This window comes from Astatotilapia calliptera, chromosome 11 (assembly GCF_900246225.1).
Source record: "Astatotilapia calliptera chromosome 11, fAstCal1.2, whole genome shotgun sequence".
Taxonomy (NCBI): domain Eukaryota; kingdom Metazoa; phylum Chordata; class Actinopteri; order Cichliformes; family Cichlidae; genus Astatotilapia; species Astatotilapia calliptera.
This window is the reverse complement of record NC_039312.1, coordinates 11,144,763-11,167,245: the sequence shown is the minus strand read 5'-3', so window position 1 is coordinate 11,167,245 and position 22,483 is coordinate 11,144,763. Positions and strand designations below refer to the sequence as shown.

Sequence of the window (22,483 nt, the reverse complement as noted above, 5' to 3'; positions counted from 1 at the left end):
CCATCCCATAATTCCATAAAGAGCATTAGTCCGCCTACTCTCCTGCCTTCAGTGCTGTTCACTCATTCCACTGCATGGCTGATTATGATCAAAGAAAGATTAACAGATGGATCTCTACAGTCATACATTTAAAAAAAACTGTTATATGCTGATGATGTTCTGTGATCCGAGCCAAGGATTTCTGTTTTGTGTTTAATAGACATAAGTTTATTCAAGGTTAACAAATTTTGTGCTCCACTTGGGAGTTAGAGACACGCAGTGATTGAAGTTGACAAAGCCCTTTAAAAGAATTTGTTTAAAGATAATCACAGGTCACTTCATCAGACTCATAAAATATACATTTGTAGCATCTATGCAGCATGCAGGCAGGTTTTGTTTCGTATCCCAAGATTTTTAAAATATTCACCTTACCAGTACAGAGAAGATGACCTTTACGTGCTGAAGAAAAAAGTTTTGGAGAAACTCAAAGCAAAGTTGGCTTTCTCAGAAACTGAAGCGATGTCCTAAGTTCACATTAGTTTGCAAAAGTCTTGAGCCATCTCTCATTTCTATATGTTTTGCTTCCAAAATCTTGGAATGTTTTTCTTAAAGTGGTCTTGAGCCACAGTTCTCCAGGCTTTCTGAATTTTTCTTATGCCATTGGCAGCTTTTCCCCCCATTTTCAAGCCAGTAATTGTAACTGACAACTTTAAGAACAATGAGCTTTTCATTTGTTGAGCCATTCATTCAATTATTTAAGCATAAAAAGGGCATGAACTCAAGGGACGATCCAGTGTTGATGGCGTAGATGGCTTAGCAAAGATCCAATTTAAATTTTAACCAGTTTGTTATTCACAGCTAAAAAAAAAAAATGTTACCATGACTTTAGCTGAATCTGTGAAAATAGCCAAATAGAACTGTTTAACAGTCATAAAATGGCATTTTTTCACCAACAAGGTGATTCCCAGGTAGCTATTAGCCAAAACTTGGCATTCTCAGTAAATCCTTGAGGAAACTGTACAGGCGGAGGACAAAAAGAAGAAGTAACAGGACTAAAAAAAAAATACAGTAGATGAATAGTATCTAAAAGTCATGTCCTTGAGAAATAGGAAAGATTTAAGACAAAGACCTAGCACAAGATCTGAGCAATGCATCAGGTCCTTCAGTTGATCCATCTACATCCACTGAAGCCTCATCAGAAATGGTCTCAGCGGAAGGGTGGCTTCTTAAGGAAGGGAAACAGGGAGAAAAGCCTGAGGTATGCTAAATTACACAGGAAGTGAATCCAAATTTAAAATGTTTATGTAAGTACGGAGGAGGTCAGGAGAGAGGCATAACAGTGAGTGTCTACAGGCATCTATAAAACATGGAGGATGATCTGTCTTGGTTCAGTGCTACAGCCAGTCGTGTCAAAACTGATAGAATTATGAATGTAGAAAATGCAATCATCTGGAAAGCATCTAATTGGCAACAGCTTCATTTTTCAGCATGACCATGATCCCAAACACACTGCCAATATAGTAAAAGCATTGAGCATTAAATGTCCCTCAGGAAGCCTGGAGAACTATTCCTGACTACATAAATAAATTCAAAGAAGAGTTCAAAGGCATTCACATCAAAATCTTGACTTTCAGGCTCACTGGAATTCTATAGAATTCCAGTGAGCCTGAAAGTCAAAACTCTACCTTAACTTCTATAAACTTTGCCTTATATACTGTATTTCCATTTGTGTCTGGGACACTACACTACACTACAGGGACTTTTTTTTCCTTCAAAACAATGTCCCTGTTGTGAGGTGTGGTCTGCGGCTCCGCTGCTGGAGAGGGGTGGTGCAGTAGGTTCAGGGGGGCAGTACCAGGGAGGCTGGCAGGGCAGCTGGGGCTTGTTGGGTAATCAGGCTCTCCCTACAGTATATCAGCAGGTCGCTGGGACCAGAAGAGAGAGCTGTGCTGGGAACAAGACAGCCGAAAAGCTGCACACTAGTCCAAAAACTAAAACACTGTTAATAAAACATCACCAACCCTGCAATATTGTCTACGTGTCGGGTCCTTTTGTTGCATTCCCATTTTCCTAGCAAACTATGAAGAAATGAGAGGTGGCTCAAATTTTTTGGCCAGTACTGGAAGTTCTCAGGCAGCAGTAAGGGTGTGGACAGAACCACGAAACGGCACTGGCTGGGGTGTAAAGCATAAACTGCAAAATTTAGCATGACTAGCAGGCTCCCCACAACGTTGTAATTGCTTCTTGTCAAAGAAATCACTGTCATTAACCTGTTTCACTGCACTTACAGTCAGTAGAGCCAAATAGCGTTCCTCCTACTCTGTGGCCTGTATTATTACACCGTGCGGGTGTAAAACAAGAATACAAACCAACAAAATTACCTGAACAAAACTGAGTTGAAATTAGAGATCCTTGACAAATTCCAGCATGAACAGGTGAGTGGGAGGGTGGATGTGGGTTTGGTTGCAAATTTGCCTTGCTCCATTTCACATGGAAATTTCTGACAAGTGAAAACTGGTTTGACTATAAAATTAGGGTAGAAAGATAGAAATGTGTTAATTAAACACAGTTTCTTCATGAAAACACAGTCCAGTGGCCCCTCTTGCCAGCACAAGAAATCTACCATTCAACAAATCTGTGGTGAACCGATACATGTGTATCACCTGTAACACTTTGAAGCATGAAGTGTAGCATCATGTATATGTATATTTTGTTTTTTAAAAAGAAAAAGGTTGGTATGAGTTTTCTTAATATGCTTCTTTTTACTCCCTTTTTTGGTTTACTGTTGGATGAAAACTGGTATTATATATGAGAAATGTTAAATATTACTCATTACTGTGTTTGTGTTAGTACTGTGACCTGGCTGGATAGTCCTCACAACCTCCCAAATTATATATTGTTATGGTATGACGCAGACACAGAAAGGTTATCTACTTTTATATAAAGTTTCATTTGCTGTTTATGTAATAAACATAAATTATGATAAATTTTCAATTTGTTGTTTCTTGTTTGCGTTGCAGATTCTGTTCATTAAAAATTGCCAAGGCAATCACAAATTCTGCTTCCAGGGCCAAAGAGATCCCAGTTAACCCTGCTGAATTAAACCAGCAGCCCTGCATTATGCAACGTTTAAGTAATCAGAAATGTACCAGCCATAAATGGCACTCTGAGCTTCTGGATCTACCACCGCTTCAACTCTTTACTCAGGTCACAGTTCAGCTCTGCAGGCCTTTTTCCAAGTGCACCATTTGCTCCCTCTGCCTCATACCCACACCTCTCTTTAACTCCTGTCCCTCCATCTTGTCTAAGTTCATCTTCACATGTTTCAGTGGATCCAGACAGGAGATTTGTCTGCAGTCAGCTCTGATTTCAGTCCTGGAAAAGCCTAGCCATAATCAAGGTTTCTGCTCAGCCTACAACCCATGTTTACTACCCTCATATGACAGCTAGCCAGACAGCTAGGTGTCACAACCATCCAAAACAAACATTTTAGCAGGAATTAGTTCAGAGCAGCAAAGACTTTTCCTGTCTGACTAATGGCAGCCAGCTCAGCTCCCAGTCCAGTTTTTTTCTTGTTGTTTTTTTTTTTTTTACAGAGCAGAACATTCTCCTCCACCACAAGCCTTAAAAGCCTTTCACTCTACTTTTTCAATTTACACTCGTATTTAGATATTATATGTTGCTATGTGTCCATATTTTACACCAACTGTAACTGTAGAAAAAAAGAGGCATGAATTTCACAGCTTAGAGTGTCAGAATGAAAGTATGCAGGTCACTGTTGAGCTGTGTGTCCATCAGACATGCACGACAACAAAGTTGCAGTACTGTATTATATATATATATATATATATATATATATGTTTGTTTGTTTGTTGCTGCAAAGGGTTTTGCAACTGAAGTCTATTCACAACTGACAGTGTTTACTGGCTGGATTAGATTAAGATTAAAATGAAAAAGAAAAAACCTACAATACAGCATTTCACATAAAGCATAAAGACATTTATAAAGACTGAGGAAGGACACATGAAACAGGACCTTATATTTACCTCTGTGTCAGTCTACAAAATGTGCAGCATGTGTACATTCCTCTCTAAAAAAGTCCTTTTTTTGTGTTTTGCTGAAAATGTTTCCACTGCTAACAGCTTTGAAACGTGTTATTTTGTTTGGGCTTGAGTTTCCCAGTTTACTCATAATAGAATGCATCCTTGAATATGTGTTAGTCGCAAAGCAATGATATGGATAAGATATGAATTTTAATTATTTTTGGTGCTATCTTAGTCTTTTGTTAAATAGTTTCTCGCTGCCTTTTTACTCCGACAGCTGTGATGTATTTGTTCAGTTTGTGACATATCTCCAATGTCTTGTTTGTAAGAATGACGGGGGTGGTTCAGCTTCTTTGTTAAACAATATGTATTCAGAGCGATGGCACTGCAGAAAAGAAATTCAAATGAAAAAAAAAGGATTTGGGGTTTTGAAGATATTCAGGCGGACACAAACACTCAGCAGCAAGGAGCAGAAGTAGATACAGACACGATGCAAAATAGCAGCAGTAGTCAGAAAAAGACAATAAATACACAAAAAACAAAAGAAAAGAGAAGGCACAAAACAGGCAGCACTTCTTATTTTTTCTGTTGGATTCGAGAGACAACACAGAGGAGGAGCCAAAAGCACAAAACACGGCGCACTAGAGTGATTTTAAACAGAAGATATGCTCAATTAGAGCAACAATGGAAGGTTGTGGGTGGGAAGCAAATTCAGATGTCCATTCTGTAATTTGTCACTGAGCCCTAGAGGCAGTGAACACATGACCGAAATGGTCAAATTCAGCAAATTCACCCGTGGAACAGGTTCTGTGTATGCTGCAGTATGCTTTTCAATGAACTGGCCAGGCATGAATAATTGCTTCACAAATTCCTTTTCTGTCAGGCTCACGGGGGTCATTGCCCTCCTCAGTTTCTGATTCAATGAATTTGGCTTTTCAGGAGCCCTGTTTATAGTTTTCATTTTCCTCTGTTTAACTGTGTGTATATGAATCTGACACCATCTGTGCTTAAATGCAAAATACTGCATCGTTTTCCGCATATACAGTGATTAGCACATTTATTAAACCCCCGACCAGTGTCAGGTTTAAACCACAGCTGACTTAAATGAACGATATTGCTAATTACAAGAATCATTTCTTATGTTTCTGTAATGGGTAATCCACCAGAGTGTGCAAGCTCTTTCACTGAAATGAATATTTTAATTTAAAACATGATTATAGCTGTTTTGCATGGGTTTTCAATTTCACTGTTTTACTAAAAAGTTTTAAAAAGTAAACCAATTAATTATTTTTTGATTAAGATGCCAAATTACAGTTATTTAGTTGCATCCTGAACAGAAAATAATTGGTTGAATGTTATGCTTGGTTAATTTCTGACTTCTCAGAGGCATCCAGTCCAAATTAGGTATAAAAATGTGAATTGAGTTTGCTCTTTGCCTGATAAATAACAATATAATATTTAGTTTTAAGCAAATTTATGACAGATTTCTAATGAATTTGTTAAACACTGCATTTTTCCTTACTTATTTTTGCAGGGTTAAAAAAGAAAGTCTGTCCAAATATTTTTTCTTAAGTCAGAATTTTAAGCCTCAGTAATACTCGTTTTTTTTCCCACGCTCTTTCCCACCAATGGGACTTTTTCATTTTTTTGAGTTTCCACTTTTGACTCTTTGACACACTAAAAGCTAAACTCTAAAACAAACCTATCAAACAGCCCCACACAAGTATTTATTCATCAAACACAACAAGTCAAGTTGGTCTTTTAAAGGGCAATCACAGCAGGACCATGAAGATCAGGTCTGATTGCTGCAATTTGGTAATTAAGCAAAGGGGAAAATGAAAGTGCACACTTTAAAAGACCCAGTTGAATTGCACTAAAATGAAATTCCTTCACACTTCATAATCAAATAGCACACCATTTCCATATAACCAAAACAATCCATGTTACTTCATATACCTGTCGTGCCTTCCATTTGCCGAAACTGTGACTCGGTGCAGTAAGTGACAACAAAAGAAAGGTCAACGCAAAAGTCAAATTTCCCATCAGATGGGAGAAGACCAGTAAAGTCAAGAAGGGCTCCATGAATACTCTCGCCTGTACTTACTCTAATCGCTCTCTCAGAATATCACTCCGGCCTCACAGACCGATGTTTATTCTTTTTTTGCTCAACTATTTCAGGATCAAAGGAGCATTTTATGACCACACAGGTGCCGTAAGAACCGAAAGGGCTCAGCCTGTTGTGCTCTTTAGGTAGTTTGTTCTTGGGGGTATTGAGGCTTATTTTTCGTTGTTACTTGTCCTGACTAAAAACAAAATTAAACACTTAATATGTAAAGTGAGATTTCAAGGCTTCAAAATCCATACCACACCTTTAAACTATAATTTCCAGTGACATAAGGTGTGTGCAAACAGGTGTTTATGTTCAAAGTCATATGGATAGAAGAGACGAAATAGATTTTCATCAGCCCTCGTAATCATAGCTTTATTTACTGTTTATTTTAAGTATGAAGTGACAGCTTGGTGACGCAGTGGTTAGCGTTGTTGTCTTTCAGGAACAACAGGAAGAAGGTCTTGAGTTTGAATCCAACAGAGGTCGGGGCCATTCTGTGTGGAGTTTATATGTTTGCCTGGGTTCTTTCCAGGTACTCTGGCTTTTTCCCACAGTCCAAAGAAATGCAGTTAGTGGGGTGAGATTAACTGGTAATTCTAAACTACCTGTAAGTGTGAATGTGAGTTCAAATGTTTGTCTATTTGTCTCTCTGCGTTAGCCCTGCAATAGACTAGAGATGGCACGATACCACTTTTTTATGTCCGATACCGATACCGATATCATAAATTTGGATATCTGCCGATACCGATATGAATCCGATATAGTGTTTTTTAATCAACAAAACTGTTTTTTAAATATCTTGCTGCATTTTGTATAAGTTCATACTCAAGTTTAAAACAACAACTACACTAAAGCTATTCTGTTATACCTGTATGCAAAAAAAAATATTTCATAGTTCAGCAATACTGATCAATCTAATAAACTTAAACCTACACCATCCTCCCTATTCTGGTATTTTAAAGAGTACTTAGCATAAATATTAAGCAACCTAACTAATAGGGTTCCAACTCCCAGCAACAACAAAAATAAAAAAATAAAAAATAGGGAACCACCCCTCACGCTCCACCTCATGATGCTTAATCGACGTAATCAACCTTAATTTGATGCAGTGTGAAAAAAAATGCACAGAAATCAATTATTTTTCAAGAAATATTAAATAGATTCAACATCTTTCTTCAACAAAATTGCAGACTGCACAGATGGTACCTTCCCAAAGGGAAAAAGTACTATAGCTTACTAGGGTATATATATTAGACTTAATAGTTACTATATACAGTAATTGACTTCTATTCATTTTACATCAAATTAAAACTTTGGGTGTCAGATAATTATTTATTAAAAGCTAGACATTTTAAATGAGAATAAGAAAGAAAAGTATGTCTTTGTGCCCCCTTTTCCCTGTTAATGCCCTATCGGCCCCCCTGGCTAAACTTTGCTAGATCCGCCCCTGCACAGTTACCAGCGTCAGCTACGTAGAAAAAGATCCTGGAGTAGAAAGTAATATTAAATACATTCTAACAATAGCTGATCAAGCTTAAACGTGCTGCTGTTGTTCAGCCGCTGGTTTACTCTTTCTGGTGCAAAGTGGACCAAAAACAAACGAGAGACGGACTCGCGACAGAAAAGCCGATCAGCTGATCGTTAAGCAGTTTCATGATTGAAGTAGCAGCAGGAGAGGCAGTCGCTCCATATATCGCTTGTTAAGCTTAACGCAGGAATGCTTTACATTCAGAGATGGACTTACACACTTGCTTTACTTCTCTCGGGATAACTTTGTCGGAGATGAAATGCTGGGTTGCTAGCGAAGCTCCAAATGCTCTCCAGACCACCGACAGGTCCCGCATGCCACAGCCGCTCTATCACGTGATGCATACTGCTCCGACGTGCTAACATTCTGAGGTGAGTTACGACGTGTTGCAAGTTTTGTGAGGTGCTTTCGTGATATTTAATGGATCGGATTACATTTTTTATTTTTCTCCGATATCCGATCCAGTAATTTAGGTCAATATCGGACCGATACCGATACGTAATATCGGATCGGTCCATCTCTACAATAGACTGGTGACCTGGCTTTGTTGAACACTCCAAAATTAATGTAAATCCATATCAGATAGTAATTGTTTATAATTAAGCTTTGCCTGGTGTCTATGGAAACTAAAATATGAATTTGAAGCAACTTCAGAAATATGACCCATTTTTTGCACAACTTACTCTAAAGCGGGGGGTGGGGGGGCAACAGAAATCCTGTGGAGGTAAAATCTTTCTTTTTTTCTATCGGTATAGAAAAAACTAAGCTAATAAAAAGGTTTCTGGCTTCAAGGTTTTTTTTTTCTCCCATCTCTTTTGGCCATTTCACCAGAACATGTTCAGCTGCCACCTGTTGGATTTCAGGCACAGATGATTTGTGTCTTTGCAAAATGTCCTAGTTTGTTTTCTAAATTTACCAACATTTACACAAACTTAATTCGTCAAAAACAACACATGGCTTCACTCAACATATACAGTATATGCATGCATCAGATCCCTAATTAAATCACCATTCATCTACTCTGTGACATCTAAAAACATCACTTGAGCAAACAGTTGTTAACTTGAGTTCACGTCTACATAATGTTATAAATGTTTTCACAGAGCAACCTGATTCTAAGAGTGAATACATACTGTATTCGAACATGTCTGTTTCTGTTCTCATGTTTTATATTATTTTATTATTGATTTTGTTCAAACAAGTTTTCAAATATAAAAAATGTTAATGTATCGAAGCCGCTCATACATTAACAGTAGGTGGTATTTTAAACTGTCAAGTATGATTGAACAGCCCAAACTCCTGCTGTACATGTTCTGCTTTTTATACATTGCCCAGTTTCTATCACCATATTATTTTTCCACTTCACATTCATTTTGTAATACATAAATATTAATTTTGTCTAATAAAAAAGGGGGAAGAGTTATTAGAATCTGATGGAATATCACATCATGTTTGTCGCTGAAGGCAAAGCAGTGCATTTCTAGGCTGTTGTTTCACTGTTTCACTTACCTGAGAACACACAGCAGCCAAGTCAAGGTGAAGATGGGTAAGGCAAAGGCAATGGCAGCTGAGGAGTGAAATGTGCTCAAGAGCAAAAGGATGAGTAGATGGCATCGAGCGCGTCAGCTCTAACAAGATGTCCTTGAACCAGCACTTGAAACGGGATGTGCTCACTGCCTCAGGAAAGTCATTTGCCTACAAGGAAAGTAGATACTCGATTTGCCTCAGCTCTGCAAAAAGTACTATCCACAGAATTGCATATGTCACAGTGAGTGTTGGACCACACCCATAGTCAAACTTGGCTTTCAATTTGTTGTCAGTTACACACCTGTAAAGGTTCGTGACTGTATCTTTCGCTGGTTGAATGCTATTGTGCTGGAAAAATCTGTCCAGAAAATGACAGAAAGACAGACAGATAAACACCTGCCAAAGCACTTAAAAACCATCTTTGTTTTAGCTTCCGCTGCAGCAGGTGTCTCCAAGAGCGCGCACACAACTCTATGCCCACTTGTAGCTGGTTGCCGGCACATTTTTATACACATGAGTCTGGCATGCTCAGGCACACAGAACATTATATTATACAGACTGTAGAATTATGCCTTTGTGTGTGTTTGTGTGTAATATCCCAGTGTGATGCTTACACCACTTAGGAATGAAGCTTTGAAGTACTTTGAAATTATGGTGCAACAGATTGCAGTTGTTGTACTTAAGAAATGCAAACAGTATTTTAAAGGAATTCAAATGGGATGTTTTTCTTTTCAGCAAGAACTTTGACAAAGAAACGCATTAAAAAGCCTCATAACTGCAGTTGAAGCATAAATTGTCTATGTTAAAGGTGTTATTTTAGCATCACAACACCTTAATAATCAAAGTTAAGTCTGATATTCTGCAGTGTGATTAGCCTTGGCTGTCATGAACATATCTTGTGGACCGTCAGAAAAACCTCTCACTCTATAATCCCAGTGCATAATTAATACTCTCAGCATATTTCCAAGTCTCTGATACACACCTTTTTTCCTAAAAAAAGTGTTTAACTCATTTTTTTCTCAGTGGAGTGGATCAAAACGCTAGCGTTTGCTTATTCTCTCCTCCTCTTTCTCAATCAGCAAATTTTCCCTTTGATCTTTTATTCATATGATTAAGTCTGTGTATCACCAGACTCTTCATTTTACATTTCAATATATGATGAGACCATCTTTGAAGTAGGGCCTGCTGCAGTGGAGTGACTTTGGCGAGCAACTTTTTTTTCCCTTCATTTTTTTCTGTCTGTAGTGTTGCCAATTATTGCCAACTTGGAAACATTTTCCATCTTGTTAATTATCCATTTTAAGTAGTTTGACCCTGAGTGTAAACACACACACCCACAAACAATATGCATGCTTTTCATCTTACATGTAAAAAATAAAATACTCCGATGCTCCAAGGCACCCTATTCCCTATATTATCTCATTCTTGTATCACCAGAAATATGTTATCTCTTTCATGAACACATATTTTTTGTATCCATTTAGATTCAGTATTCATTACATTTCCCTTTTTACTGGTGCTTCTGTGCTCCCTCACATGTATTTTTCAATTGCTTATTATAATGCTTTACCCTTGCGCCTGCGTCTGTCTTTTTTCCCCCAGTGCCAACAACCTCAATTCATCCTCCCTGCCCTCCTTTGCCTGTTTGCCCTTCCTTTCTCTCACTCTCTTATAGTCACATGTCTTTTCTATCACTCCCCTTTATGTTTGACACCATTCCTAAATCAATACCTTTAACCCTTCCTCTCTCTCAGCACATCGCCACCCCCAAGCTGCCTCCGCCTCTCTTGTCCTACTATTTCAGACTTTTCCTCAGAAGATAAAAGGTTTAAGAATGTTTAATGTCAGATGTGTGAACAAAGCACATGAGCAGGCTCAGTCATCCAGGATTTGACTGAAACCTATATAAAGCCTAATGAGGGAAAGACAAAATGTGGTAAACTTCCATGTAATAACAAGACAAAAGTGGTAGGATTTGACAAAGGTGAGAAAGGAGGGAGTGTGTATACGTGTAAGCAATAGGCTGTGTAGAGGAAAGACAAAATATTGTGTAATTCATATTTTATGAGGCTTTTTCTTCAACTAAAAATGGATCAAAATTGTTTTGATGTGTTTGATGTTGCTTTTTATCCATATTTATTCAGACCATGTACCATGACTCATAGCTCAGAATGTTGCCCTGAGCTAAAGTGCTAGCATTGCACTGATGATGATCTTGCTAGGCATGTCAGTGAAACTGTCAATGCATATTTTTGTCTCTGTACCACCATGTAACCTGATACAGGATTAGGCATGAAGGTTTGTTTTTCTTTAATTGCATGATTCACATGACACCGCACGACTGATTCTGCAGAAACACGCCTCTTTATAAACCCAGGCCTCTGTCTTTTACTTCCTCTACACCATCTACATCTCTTAGCACAGAAGCACTGGGATGTTGGCTGACTTTACAAAAGACATAAAAATGTATGCAAATGTACACATAAGCATGAATGGCCATTTTTGGGGGGCTCCATGAGCACTAAGAATGCTTAAAAAAAAAAAAAAAAAAAAAAAGAATCCTGGTATGATTTTATTTGAGCCCCAAAAATACCCACTGTCACAGACACGGCAACTCTGATTCCATCTCTATCCCCTCTACCCTCTTACCCACATGCACACATATCTTCCCTCTACTCCTTTCACCTGCCCCACCTACCTTCCCCTTGCTGCTTGTGTACTGTAGGTGCACACCTAGAGCAATGGAGCAGCTGAACCCAGCAGTGGATTACTGGTAGTGTGAGAGAGGCCAGATTCAGAAATATTCCTCTAGGGAAGTCAAGTCAGCTAATCCGACCCCAGTGCTTACTCTATCAACGCCCTCACAGCTGCACTTTGCCCCAGTACATACAGACACACATACACACACGCAAACAAAATACAACCCAGGCGTGAAGATCTCAACTTAGATGTGAATGCCAAGGCCTATACCACCACAATATGTGTTCATGAAAGCAGACACATACTGAAGGGTATATGCGTTACATGCACACAAGCGGTTTGACACTTTTATTCAAACATGTGCACGCACTCATGCATACACAGAATGCGGGATACGCTGCAATGGTAGAAATCCCGTTAGCTAGCCCCCCTGTGGGAATGCAGGAGGCCTTTGACCTGTGTGTGACACGGAAATCTTTCCAGGTGTAATAAGAAAATGCTGAGCATACTCACTAGTACAACAACCTATTTGCTCCCTAAGAGTTAGAGCAGTCTGAGTGGCTTTTTATTCAGCTGACTGATTATCTGGATGGTTAGTAAACTGGCCCCCGGGCTTCCTGTTCCAGTAGTAAGTACGTAAAGGTACCTTTAGCAGATGCCTTTGAACTTAAGTCCATAAATATTAGCACAAATGCGCCCCTATTCCCACAGAATACTCATCCATGCTTGCACAGATGTATGCAAGCACAGGAGGATGCATGTTCCATTTAGCATTTATGAACTATTAATACACAGAGGTGAGCACACACCCACAAATGCACACAAAAACAACAGGAGGATCAGGCAGGAGGCTGTCTGATTGCTCATCAAGCAGCAAGGGCGAGCTGGCGAGAGGCATCAATACGACTGAAGCCCACTCTCCTGGGCCCACCTGTCGATTACAGTGGCGAAGACAAGCCGCCTAGTGCCTCAATGCATTCCCAGCAGCCTCTGTTGAGCCTGTAGACACCTGAAGAATTCTGATGCCAGGAGGGAATGTGGGACCTTCCACTTCACACTGCCAGATATGCAGCGGTTTTCCTCTGCAGCATAAACCATTGCGATAAACAACTCTACAGAGAAATGGAGGAAGGATACAAATCTATCGCTCATGTGGTAGCGATTCAGTTTGTATGGGGTAGAAAGAGATAGATTAATATCTAGCTGTCCACAGAAACATGTAGAATAAGATTTTCACAAAGAACTACAATACATTTCTTAGACGCACAATAAACAGGGAATAAAATGCAATTCGCGAAATACGATGGCGATAAAGTGTTACAGCTATTTACAGGACAAAAATCCCCAATGAATCTTGTAGAGTTGTAATTAGAAATCCTGATTCCCCACCATTTGGCCTGCAGAGCTGAATTATGTTTTTGCTGTTTATCTGGCTGAAGGACAACAATCCCATTGCCCTCTGCAGCCTAATAATTAGGGAAGATTAGAACAGGATCAAGCTGTTTTCCCCATTTGCTCTCCCAATGGACTGAAGGGTTATGAGTGTGAAGTTCATCCTGTCTAACCTTGTACACGGAGACATGAAAAGAGATGATTATCATGATGCAGATTTAAACTTACTTGTCCCTTTCTTTCTTTCTTTCTTTCTTTCTTTCTTTCTTTCTTTCTTTCTTTCTTTCTTTCTTTCTTTCTTTCTTTCTTTCTTTCTTTCTTTCTTTCTTTAAACAGTTTGAATGTGTTAAAAAGGTATTAATGTATGTATTAAGTATTAAATTAAAGTTTAATATTTTTGGCCATATCGTTTTAAATGATAAAAACATCAGTTGCTTTCCCTAACAAGACGCTGGTTTTTAGTTTCAGCACCACGGACAGCTCTCTTACTCTACTAAAAGCTTTTTTTTTTTTTTTTTTTTTTTTTTTGCTTCTTCTTAAGGAAAAAATATTGATTTTTATAGAGGTCATTGAAACTGCAGTTATTAATTGGGCCATATTCAAACCGAAGATATGCACAATTGATTTGAGTCCGATCTGATATTCAAGCTCTGTTCAGAGCTGCTGCTCTCACACAGTCGAAACTTGAGGGTGTTGGATGTTCACTGCAATCCAGGAAATGTGTCGTAAAAATAGGAAGCGAAGCTTTGTGTGTTGGAGTTAACCGCTCTTGAAGCAGCTCTATCCGAATGTGTTACAAACATAATGATGTTCATTCTATGTGCAATCACGGCCTCTCGCTTCACTGCTCCCCGTTTCCTATCCGTTTCAAAGCAGAGGTCGGCGACTCTTCCGAAGCTAGATGGCAGAAGAGCCCCACTGCAGCTGAGCTGCGCTTTGCGCCGTCATCGTTCCGTCTTTGCATTGCAAATTGCCCAACCCCATCACTCCCAATAACAGCTCCTCTCGATCTCCAAAATGAAAATCAGAGTTATGGTGGGATTGCCTACCAGGCGTATTTCTTTCATCAGCTCTCGGGACGGGATGCTGCCTGTCTGAGTCTCAACTAACACCCCCACACCCTTTCCACCTCAAACACACACACACACACACACACACACACACACACACACACACACACACACACACGCTCTCATTAACACAGTACGACTCTTTCTCAGTATTTGCATTCTTCTTTATGAGAAGAATGCAAATAAAGATAAAGATACCTCCCTCCTTCTCCTTTGCCACCCACACCTTGCTGTTCCCACTTCATGATTTGTTACCCACACATCCGCCAAATCATACTTACACAGGACGCTCTCCCTCTCGCACCCTCCCCTCCCTGCTCCCACTGCCACCTTTCCTCTCTCACTCTGCCTGGCTCAATTGCCGATCGATAAAGCCAGCATTCAAACTGTAGACCAGACTCTTCTCCGTCATCAGCCGGTTTTTAGGGATTCAAAGGGAAATATGTTGAACGGCAGACACAAGAGCGCGCCAGCAGAGATCCTTGCACTTGATGCCCCTCTCAGCAGAGATGGTTGAGCCCTCGTCCAGGTTGCTGTGGTCCTATCCTAAAATTCAGTCTTGCTCACTTCTCTCCTATCAGCTGACGAAGCGCGGCGGGCGGCTCTGCCTGTTTCTCCTCTGAGAAGGGAATCTACTTAAACCCCCACAGAAAGCGAAAACTGGCCATAGGTTACATGTTTTAGTTGTGAACATGAAGGGGATTTACAGAGACGGATACTACGGCGGATCTATTGAACTACGGGACGTTTTCAACAGGAGATGCGTTAAATGTGGCAGACGGGACTTTGTTCAAGCCAAAACGATGAGGATTAGAACGGGGATTGTTTTTTGGAACCTCGTCTTCTCACTGATGTTCACTTGTGTGAAAGGTACGAGCCACTGCCGCAATTCTCTGCATTTTCGAATGCGCTTGGTGTGCCTCGGTGTGTGTCTGCGCGCGCATGTGTGCGTGCGTGCAAGAAATCAAAACCTTTAACGTTACAGACGTGCACATAATAGCCTACCTCGGCTCTCTGGATGGACTTTTAAGGGACGCATTTCGGCGGTTTTGCGCTCAATGCAGGCTTTGACAGATTCGCTCAATAGATATTCTTGCGGTAGCCTACGCTTCTTCTAATAGCCTACGTGAGCTGCTTTGCTTAGTAGGCTAACTAGTGAATTGTTGAGGCGCAAGTGCACGCGCCGCACATTGATCATGTTAAGAGATTTTGATTTTCTTTTGGGATAAAGCCGCGCGCATTTTCTCGTTTCTGGGTCGAGTTTTTCAAGTATTTATGTGAGATTTGCGTCAGGCCGGTTTCTCACCAGAAACGTTACTGAACCCATTCAGGGACCGAGGCAGGTTAAGTGGTGTAGAACCAATTTGTTGGCTGGTATTTATCGAAGTTGCCAGTGCAGGCAGGTGTAAGGTGGGCTTCTTAGTATTCTGGTGGCTCTGTCTCTGTGTCTGACCATTTCAGTGCTCGATGTAGCTGGTGAGGTAACAGCTGCTTTAGTTTATTTTCCCTCTGTCTTCTTCTTATATGCATCAGCAAGATTTAGTCAGACCAACAACTGCACTAGTAAAATGCCACTTTCCCAGCAGTTTTCAAAATAAAGTCCTTAAAAAACGACTTTGAGCTCGATTGTGTCATCTCTCTGTTTTTATTTTAATTAGATTCATGCTGTTCACTCACTACAGCTTTTGTAAAAGTCAGTCAAAGCGACGAGTGCTTATTTAGCACACTGCAATTAACATGTCCTCATCCGCTGTTCAATGGCACGTAAACATTTGCAGAAAGCAAAAATGAAATTCTCGTGCCCTTGCAGTGGAGTTACATGTCGAAACAGAAGTGTGTGTGTGTGTGTGTGTGTGCATGAGTGTGTCTGTTTGAGTACCACACACTACTGGGTGAAATTCTCATTTCTTACTAAAATCCGACGCAAAGAGCGAAAGAGAGAGAAGCCATCAAAATACCCCCCCCCCCCCCCCCCCCCCCCAAACCCCCAAAATGTGTTACTTCTGAATGTCTTTGCGTAAAACACATTAACGATGTTTTATGCGTGTGACTGAATGGCTACCTATCTGTTGCATGCATGTATTTATTTCCGAATGTGGGGACTCACAGATATTAATTTACATGCAGATTGCTCGGCCTGTGAGTAATTCCAACGTCTGTCTCTTGGGGGTGGATGAGATGTGCAGCATGCAGAGTAGCAGCGCCCACCAAGAATGAGCCAAGTCGAGTGGAGCAGAGTCGGGCACAGTGCTGTTTCATCACCACCCACACTGTGGCAATGTCAAACCTTGAGGCCACTGCCAATCCTCCTAGTTCTGTTACTTATTAGGGAGACAGCCAGCCAGGAATTGGGGGAGGGCGTGGGGGGAGGGAGAGGAGGAGGACGTGAGGAAAGGGGAGAAGGCCTGGATCTTCTTTTGGAAAAGAGTGGAGGAAATAGTGACACGGCGCAATGAGAGGAAGAAGAACTATGGAACAGTTGTTGTTCCTCAGCCTCTGACAGTTGACACAGTGTTTGCAGAAGTAAAAAGATATCTGCTACATCTGGCCTGTGACTCACTTCTCCTTCTAAGATAATGATGCCATAAAAAAGACTCCTATCTGGCAGGGTTTGTACAACAGCACTTTTCTAGAGGTCTTTTTTCAGTGACTATAATTAGATTATTTTTGAGCTAGGATCCTGTCCTGGGTGATGCACAGTTCTGATTCTTAGGTATCTCCATCACCTGTCTAAATCTTGGCACTGTGCACATATATAATGAAGTTGAATGAAAGTTTTGCAACTTGTTGTGCAGAACAGATACAATGTCACAATTTCATTAAAAAAAACAAAACTCATTGCAGCAGTTCGATTAACTGTGGAAATTCAATGCAACTTGGTCACATCCTTGAAGAGAATATAATACTGCGTATACAAATTGAAGAGGATAAACTGTAGACATTGAAGTTTTCTGTGGTTTTAAAGATAAAGTCCTTAAAAACATGAAGAAATAGATGATCAAAATAACTGGTTCAAACACCAATTGAATTCCTTTGCGCTGACAATGAACAATCTGTCTCTCTTCCCTTGGGTACAAAAGCGGCCTTTGTCCGTTTTTTATGGTTGTCGCAATGCGTTCATCGATCAGTGGACAATCAATATGTTCACAACAATAAATCTTCTGTACTTACAGAAGAAATGGATAATATCATGTGAATGTAAGTGGTGATGCTCTGAAGAACCAGACTGTGGTTATGTGCACAGCTTGCTTCATCTGCCCCCTTTACTCGTATAGTGTTTATGGTTATTAGAATAGTGAAGCAGATGGATGCTGTTTCACTTTATATTCATACTTTTTATGGATTTAATTAATTTTCAGTGGTATTTTGCATATCAAGATCTGCTCAGACATTCATTTTTTGTTGTTTGGGTCTTATAAATGAAAATTAGGAAGGTGTGTCCTCATAGGAAGCTGAAGGGGCAAAGAGACCACAGAGGCTCTGGGCTGTATCGTGGACCCTTGAAAAGACAATGAACGATTAATGATTGCAAGCAGATTGTTGAAAATTGTCCATCTGTCGTGTGGCACTGCTTCTGTTTATTGTGACTACATTGTATTTCTGACATTTTCTTCTATCTCTCACGTGTGTGTGTGTGTCTGTGTCTTTATTAAGTCTATACTGGGCAGTCTCTAATTATTGGTAATCAGGTGGGTTCTACACAGACTGTAATCTGGCCACTGAGCCCTTGATGAAGACTTTATCTCAATGTGATTATGTAAACAGGCTGGGAAGGCTGCTGGGGCTAATCAGGATTACAATTTGTCTGTGTAATTATATTCTATCTTGTGGGAATGCTGGGCATTATCCAACTGCCTCCAAGGTCCACAAAAATGGTCGAAGAAGATGAAGAAGTACAACCCATACAGTTCCAAAAAAGTTGGGATGGAGTTTAGTATGTAAATAAATATGCAGTCCAGTGATTAACAAAATCATATAAACCTATATTGAATTGTAAATTGTACAAAAACATCATTTTATACTTGAAATGTAGGCATTTTTATTATTATTATTTAAATACTTATTGAACTTGTGCTACAAAAAGGTAAAGACCTGACAGAACATCTCATTGCTAATTAGGCTGACTGGCAACATGTCAGTAAGATGATTACTGACTGTTTCTTTCAAATGTAAAGGAAAGGCATTCTGGGCAAATTGTTTGACATTCCAGCATTTAATAAGATGTCTTTGTGCTATACTAAATTAAATACGGATATTAGATGACTAGCAAATCAGTTTAGTCTGTGTTTGCTCAACTTTACAGAGTCCCAAAATATTGAGGGGAAATAAAAAAGAGGATTTTACTTGGATGTGTTAATAAGCTCTTTTCCTGGATGATGATACGTGAACTTGGAACAGCTAACATTTTACGCTCTGGCTTTCTTATGTTTCTTTCAGTGCTGATATCTTAATGGATAGTCCAAGTGGCATACCAAAGTAATACTCAGTTCACCCACTGGCCGCTCGCTCGTGGCTTCAAGCCTGGGCCAAGCTCTTAGATGTTGCTGACAGGCCCCTGTGAAGCCTGGATATAGTTTGATGGTTCTGATGAAGTCTGTTTTAATATAACTAGTATTCTTGGGGGAGATAGACTGGCAACATCTTGTATTCAGGAAGATAAACAGCTCACCGTTAGCTGAGATTAAATGCAATATGTTGAGGTGAGGCCAAATTGAGAGTCTACAAATTCAAGCTGGACCCTGTTGTGCACATCAGGTGCAATTTTAAGTGAGGATTAAACTCATAAATGTCTGGAGTTATACTTACTGAAAGAAACTTTTCATTTATTTAACAATATTCATGCATTTCTCTTTACATTTGAAACAAATAAACCAAAAAAAGGAGATAAGTCATGGGACAGAAATTTGGAAACAGTTGCAGTTGTTGGCCCTAGTTGGGAAACACTATTGAAACAATTTTGCTTACACATCAATTAAAAGGTAATATTGTAAGAGATGATATTCTGATTTTTTGTTATAATTACTGTTCTTAAATGTTTCTACAGTGCAGTATATTTTCAGTAGTACTAAATTCATAACACATGCATGTGTCTTCATGGATGTTCTTTCTCAGTGGCCACCTGTTTGTGTCTGTGGTTGTCAGCTGAAGTTCTGATGTGTGACAGGAGAGCACTGTCTGGGAAAATAAATGAAGCAATGTGAAGCTAACTATAAAGCTAGATTGCTCAGTGGCTGTTACCATGAATCTACAGCATGTCTTCTCAAATAAACTAAACCAATTTGCTACCAATGTTTACAATGTTTCGGAGGCAGCACATGGAGATTATATAATCCATCTACACACACAGGTAGACCAAAAACAGGCTTTTCCCCTTTAGCAAATGAATTATTAGATTTTTCAAAAGGTAGCTTTGTGTTCTTCATATTTGGTCTCACAGAGGCTGTGCTTAATTAAACAAATTTCTTGTAACAATCTACGAGTGGCCTGTCAGTCTTACTCGATGTCAAATATCAGTGGCAAAGACACACAAAAGTATCGAAAATGTAATATAGGGACCTGTTTACATGGTATGGTAATAACTTGCTGTTTTACTAAAGAAATATTGGGGCACTCTCATTCACTGCCAGTTTAGTTACCTCATCCTGGTGCTGAAACTGAGACAAGATGCTCACAGAGTAGCATCTTAGAAGCGGCTGAATTCTTTACAAATACTTTAATCTGAAAGTTACTTCTTTTTATCTCAAAAATAAAGTCTCTTATCCAGTGTTACAGGTGAGAAGACACAATAAGGCTTCTGCTGTGCATAGTGAAACAACCCATTGATTAACTAATAATGAATTCAGGGTGTCATGCTGTTTGCCTTAGCTTTTTGTCCTGGCCTGTAGAGTTGCATTTCTTTTAAGCAGTTATTCATCCATTTCCATATCTGCACATATTGGGTTTGTTTTTTTTTCCCGTTTGTTTTAACTTTGCCTGTTTAACATGGTTTGTCTGGTTTGTCCAAAATGCTTCTTCTTTCAATTTTCTCGATTGAACCAGGACTCGCTTTTTTCATAAAAGCATTAATAAGTCATCAGTTAGGTCCATTTAAAACACAACTTAGGTTTTAATATGCTGCAAAACAAAGACCTTACAAGGTGGCAGCCCAGGCTGAATAAGAGTTTTACATAGAAAAGATAAGTGGCCAGATAAAAAACAAATTCTTATCCTGTGTGTCTTTCTTATGTCTCTTCGGGAAAAGTGAAGTGTTGATGTTATTGTTTGTTTGGGAGATTGGAGGCTTGAGCGACAGGCATCCTATTAGATGTGTTGTTGGCTCACAGTTTTGTGTTGTACAGCAACTCTCACAGCGGTGGTCTGGCATCAGGTGCAATATGCCTCAGTAGCACTTTGAGGATCTACTGGTGTCTAGCCATAAAATACCATATCTGCTGGGAAGTAAGTAAAGCACGATGAGCTACAGTAGTAGTTATTAAACTAGGCCACACAGACACACAATCGCTGTTATTTCTGTACACAACAGTGTGTGTTCATACTTATGCATGTGCCAGCTGGGATTCAGCGTGGCAGTCTATTTGATTTGACCATTTTTCACCTGAGTATGTGTGTGTGTGACCATGCACTTATGCATGTGCCAGCTGTGTTTCAGTGTATTTGATTTTACTATTTTTCAGCTCAGTGGTTGGCAATTCAAAATCACCAAATCTAATACTTCACAGCCCTTTCCCAAATTGCAGTGACACACTCATGAGGTAATAGTGATTCTCTAGGAAGCCTCTTTTCTGTTTTTGTTGTAGGGAGCCCATTTCCCTTTCATCAAGCATGCAGACAAGCGTAGTGAGGGACTGCGATAATGCACATTCTATCAATATGAAATGCAAAGGTGCAGTACAGCCACGCAGATAAAATCCTTCTTTTTGAGGCCATCAGTCTAAGATTCGTGTCTACTAAAGTTGCTGTTCTGGTTATGGTGAAGAAAAATGACTCTCTCTTTTTCATGCAACACTTTAAGTCTGTAACTCAGAGAACAGATTTTGATAGCTCTGAGAGAAAAGTTCATGAAATTGGATAGCAGACCTTCAAGATTCATGATCCAGAGGTATGACAGCAAACAAGCAACAAAAAGAGAGACAGGAGAGAGACTCTCTCTCTTTCTCTCTCTCTCTCTCTCTCTCTCTCGCTCACACACACACACACACACACACACACACACACACACACACACACACACACACACACACACACACACACACACACACACACACACACACACATATATGTATTCTCACATTTATCTCTGTTCTTTTCAAAAGCTATGATCATTGAAGAAATATGCTATAACAGTTGTACAGCGACCACTGAATGACTACAACCACTCGATCAAACACCAACAGGTTTCAAAAATGCCCACCAAACCAGCAGAAAATTTAGTACTAAAATTTCCACTTGAAATATCCATGATGTGCAGATTTTGCACTTGTGATGTAACTGTCCCAACCTATTATTTGGTGTGTCGCAGAAAGCAATCTCCCCACTGGAACACTCAGTAAACATACTAAGGTTTAAAGTCATTGCTGATCCCCAATAATTCAAGTGCAGCTTTGATCCTGGTGTCTGCAGCTATATTTGGCTTTCGTTTTTAGCATTTTGTGAAAGAGTCCCTTCTGTTTGGATCACAATATTCAAAACGCTGCACATGAAAATCCCAGCCTCAATTAGCTTGACAGTGCAAGATTTAAAATCAGCACTCTGAATCATCAGCACCGTGTTACACAAGGTCCTGATGATTCTGTGTTTTGTAAAGGTTACGGAAGCAACAGCAATACAGGGACTTTGCAGCAAATGAAGTCTATGAGGATATTTGTTGACCTTTGCTTTGCTTTGCTTGGAAAGACCTCCTTCTTTACAGCCAGTGCTGTGTAACAGGTCTGATGGATATCTTTATAATGGCTGATTCACCGTTAAGGTCGGGTGCAAATCAATGCAGGTTTTTTTAGTGCTAAATTTGATGGCTAGGGGAGGTGCTATGGCCTTCCCCATCCATTGTATTAGGCCATCATCGTGAACAATGATGAAATGCCATCCAGACCAAGAGGTGTCCTTGACTAAGCATTCACTACAATCATTCATGAGG

General features: G+C 39.8%; 1 protein-coding gene across 4 annotated transcripts in view; it reads left to right on the top strand.

The window, feature by feature from the left end:
* The first annotated feature begins 14,662 nt into the window (after positions 1-14,662).
* The window catches only part of LOC113032123 (CUB and sushi domain-containing protein 3-like), a 245,265-nt gene continuing 237,444 nt past the window's right edge, over positions 14,663-22,483 (top strand). For all 4 annotated transcript variants that reach the window (XM_026184799.1, XM_026184798.1, XM_026184796.1 and 1 more), the window contains exon 1: positions 14,663-15,219. In XM_026184799.1, coding sequence (XP_026040584.1) covers positions 15,042-15,219 — 178 coding nt within the window. In that variant the 5' untranslated portion in view covers positions 14,663-15,041. The remainder of the gene's footprint in view (positions 15,220-22,483) is intronic.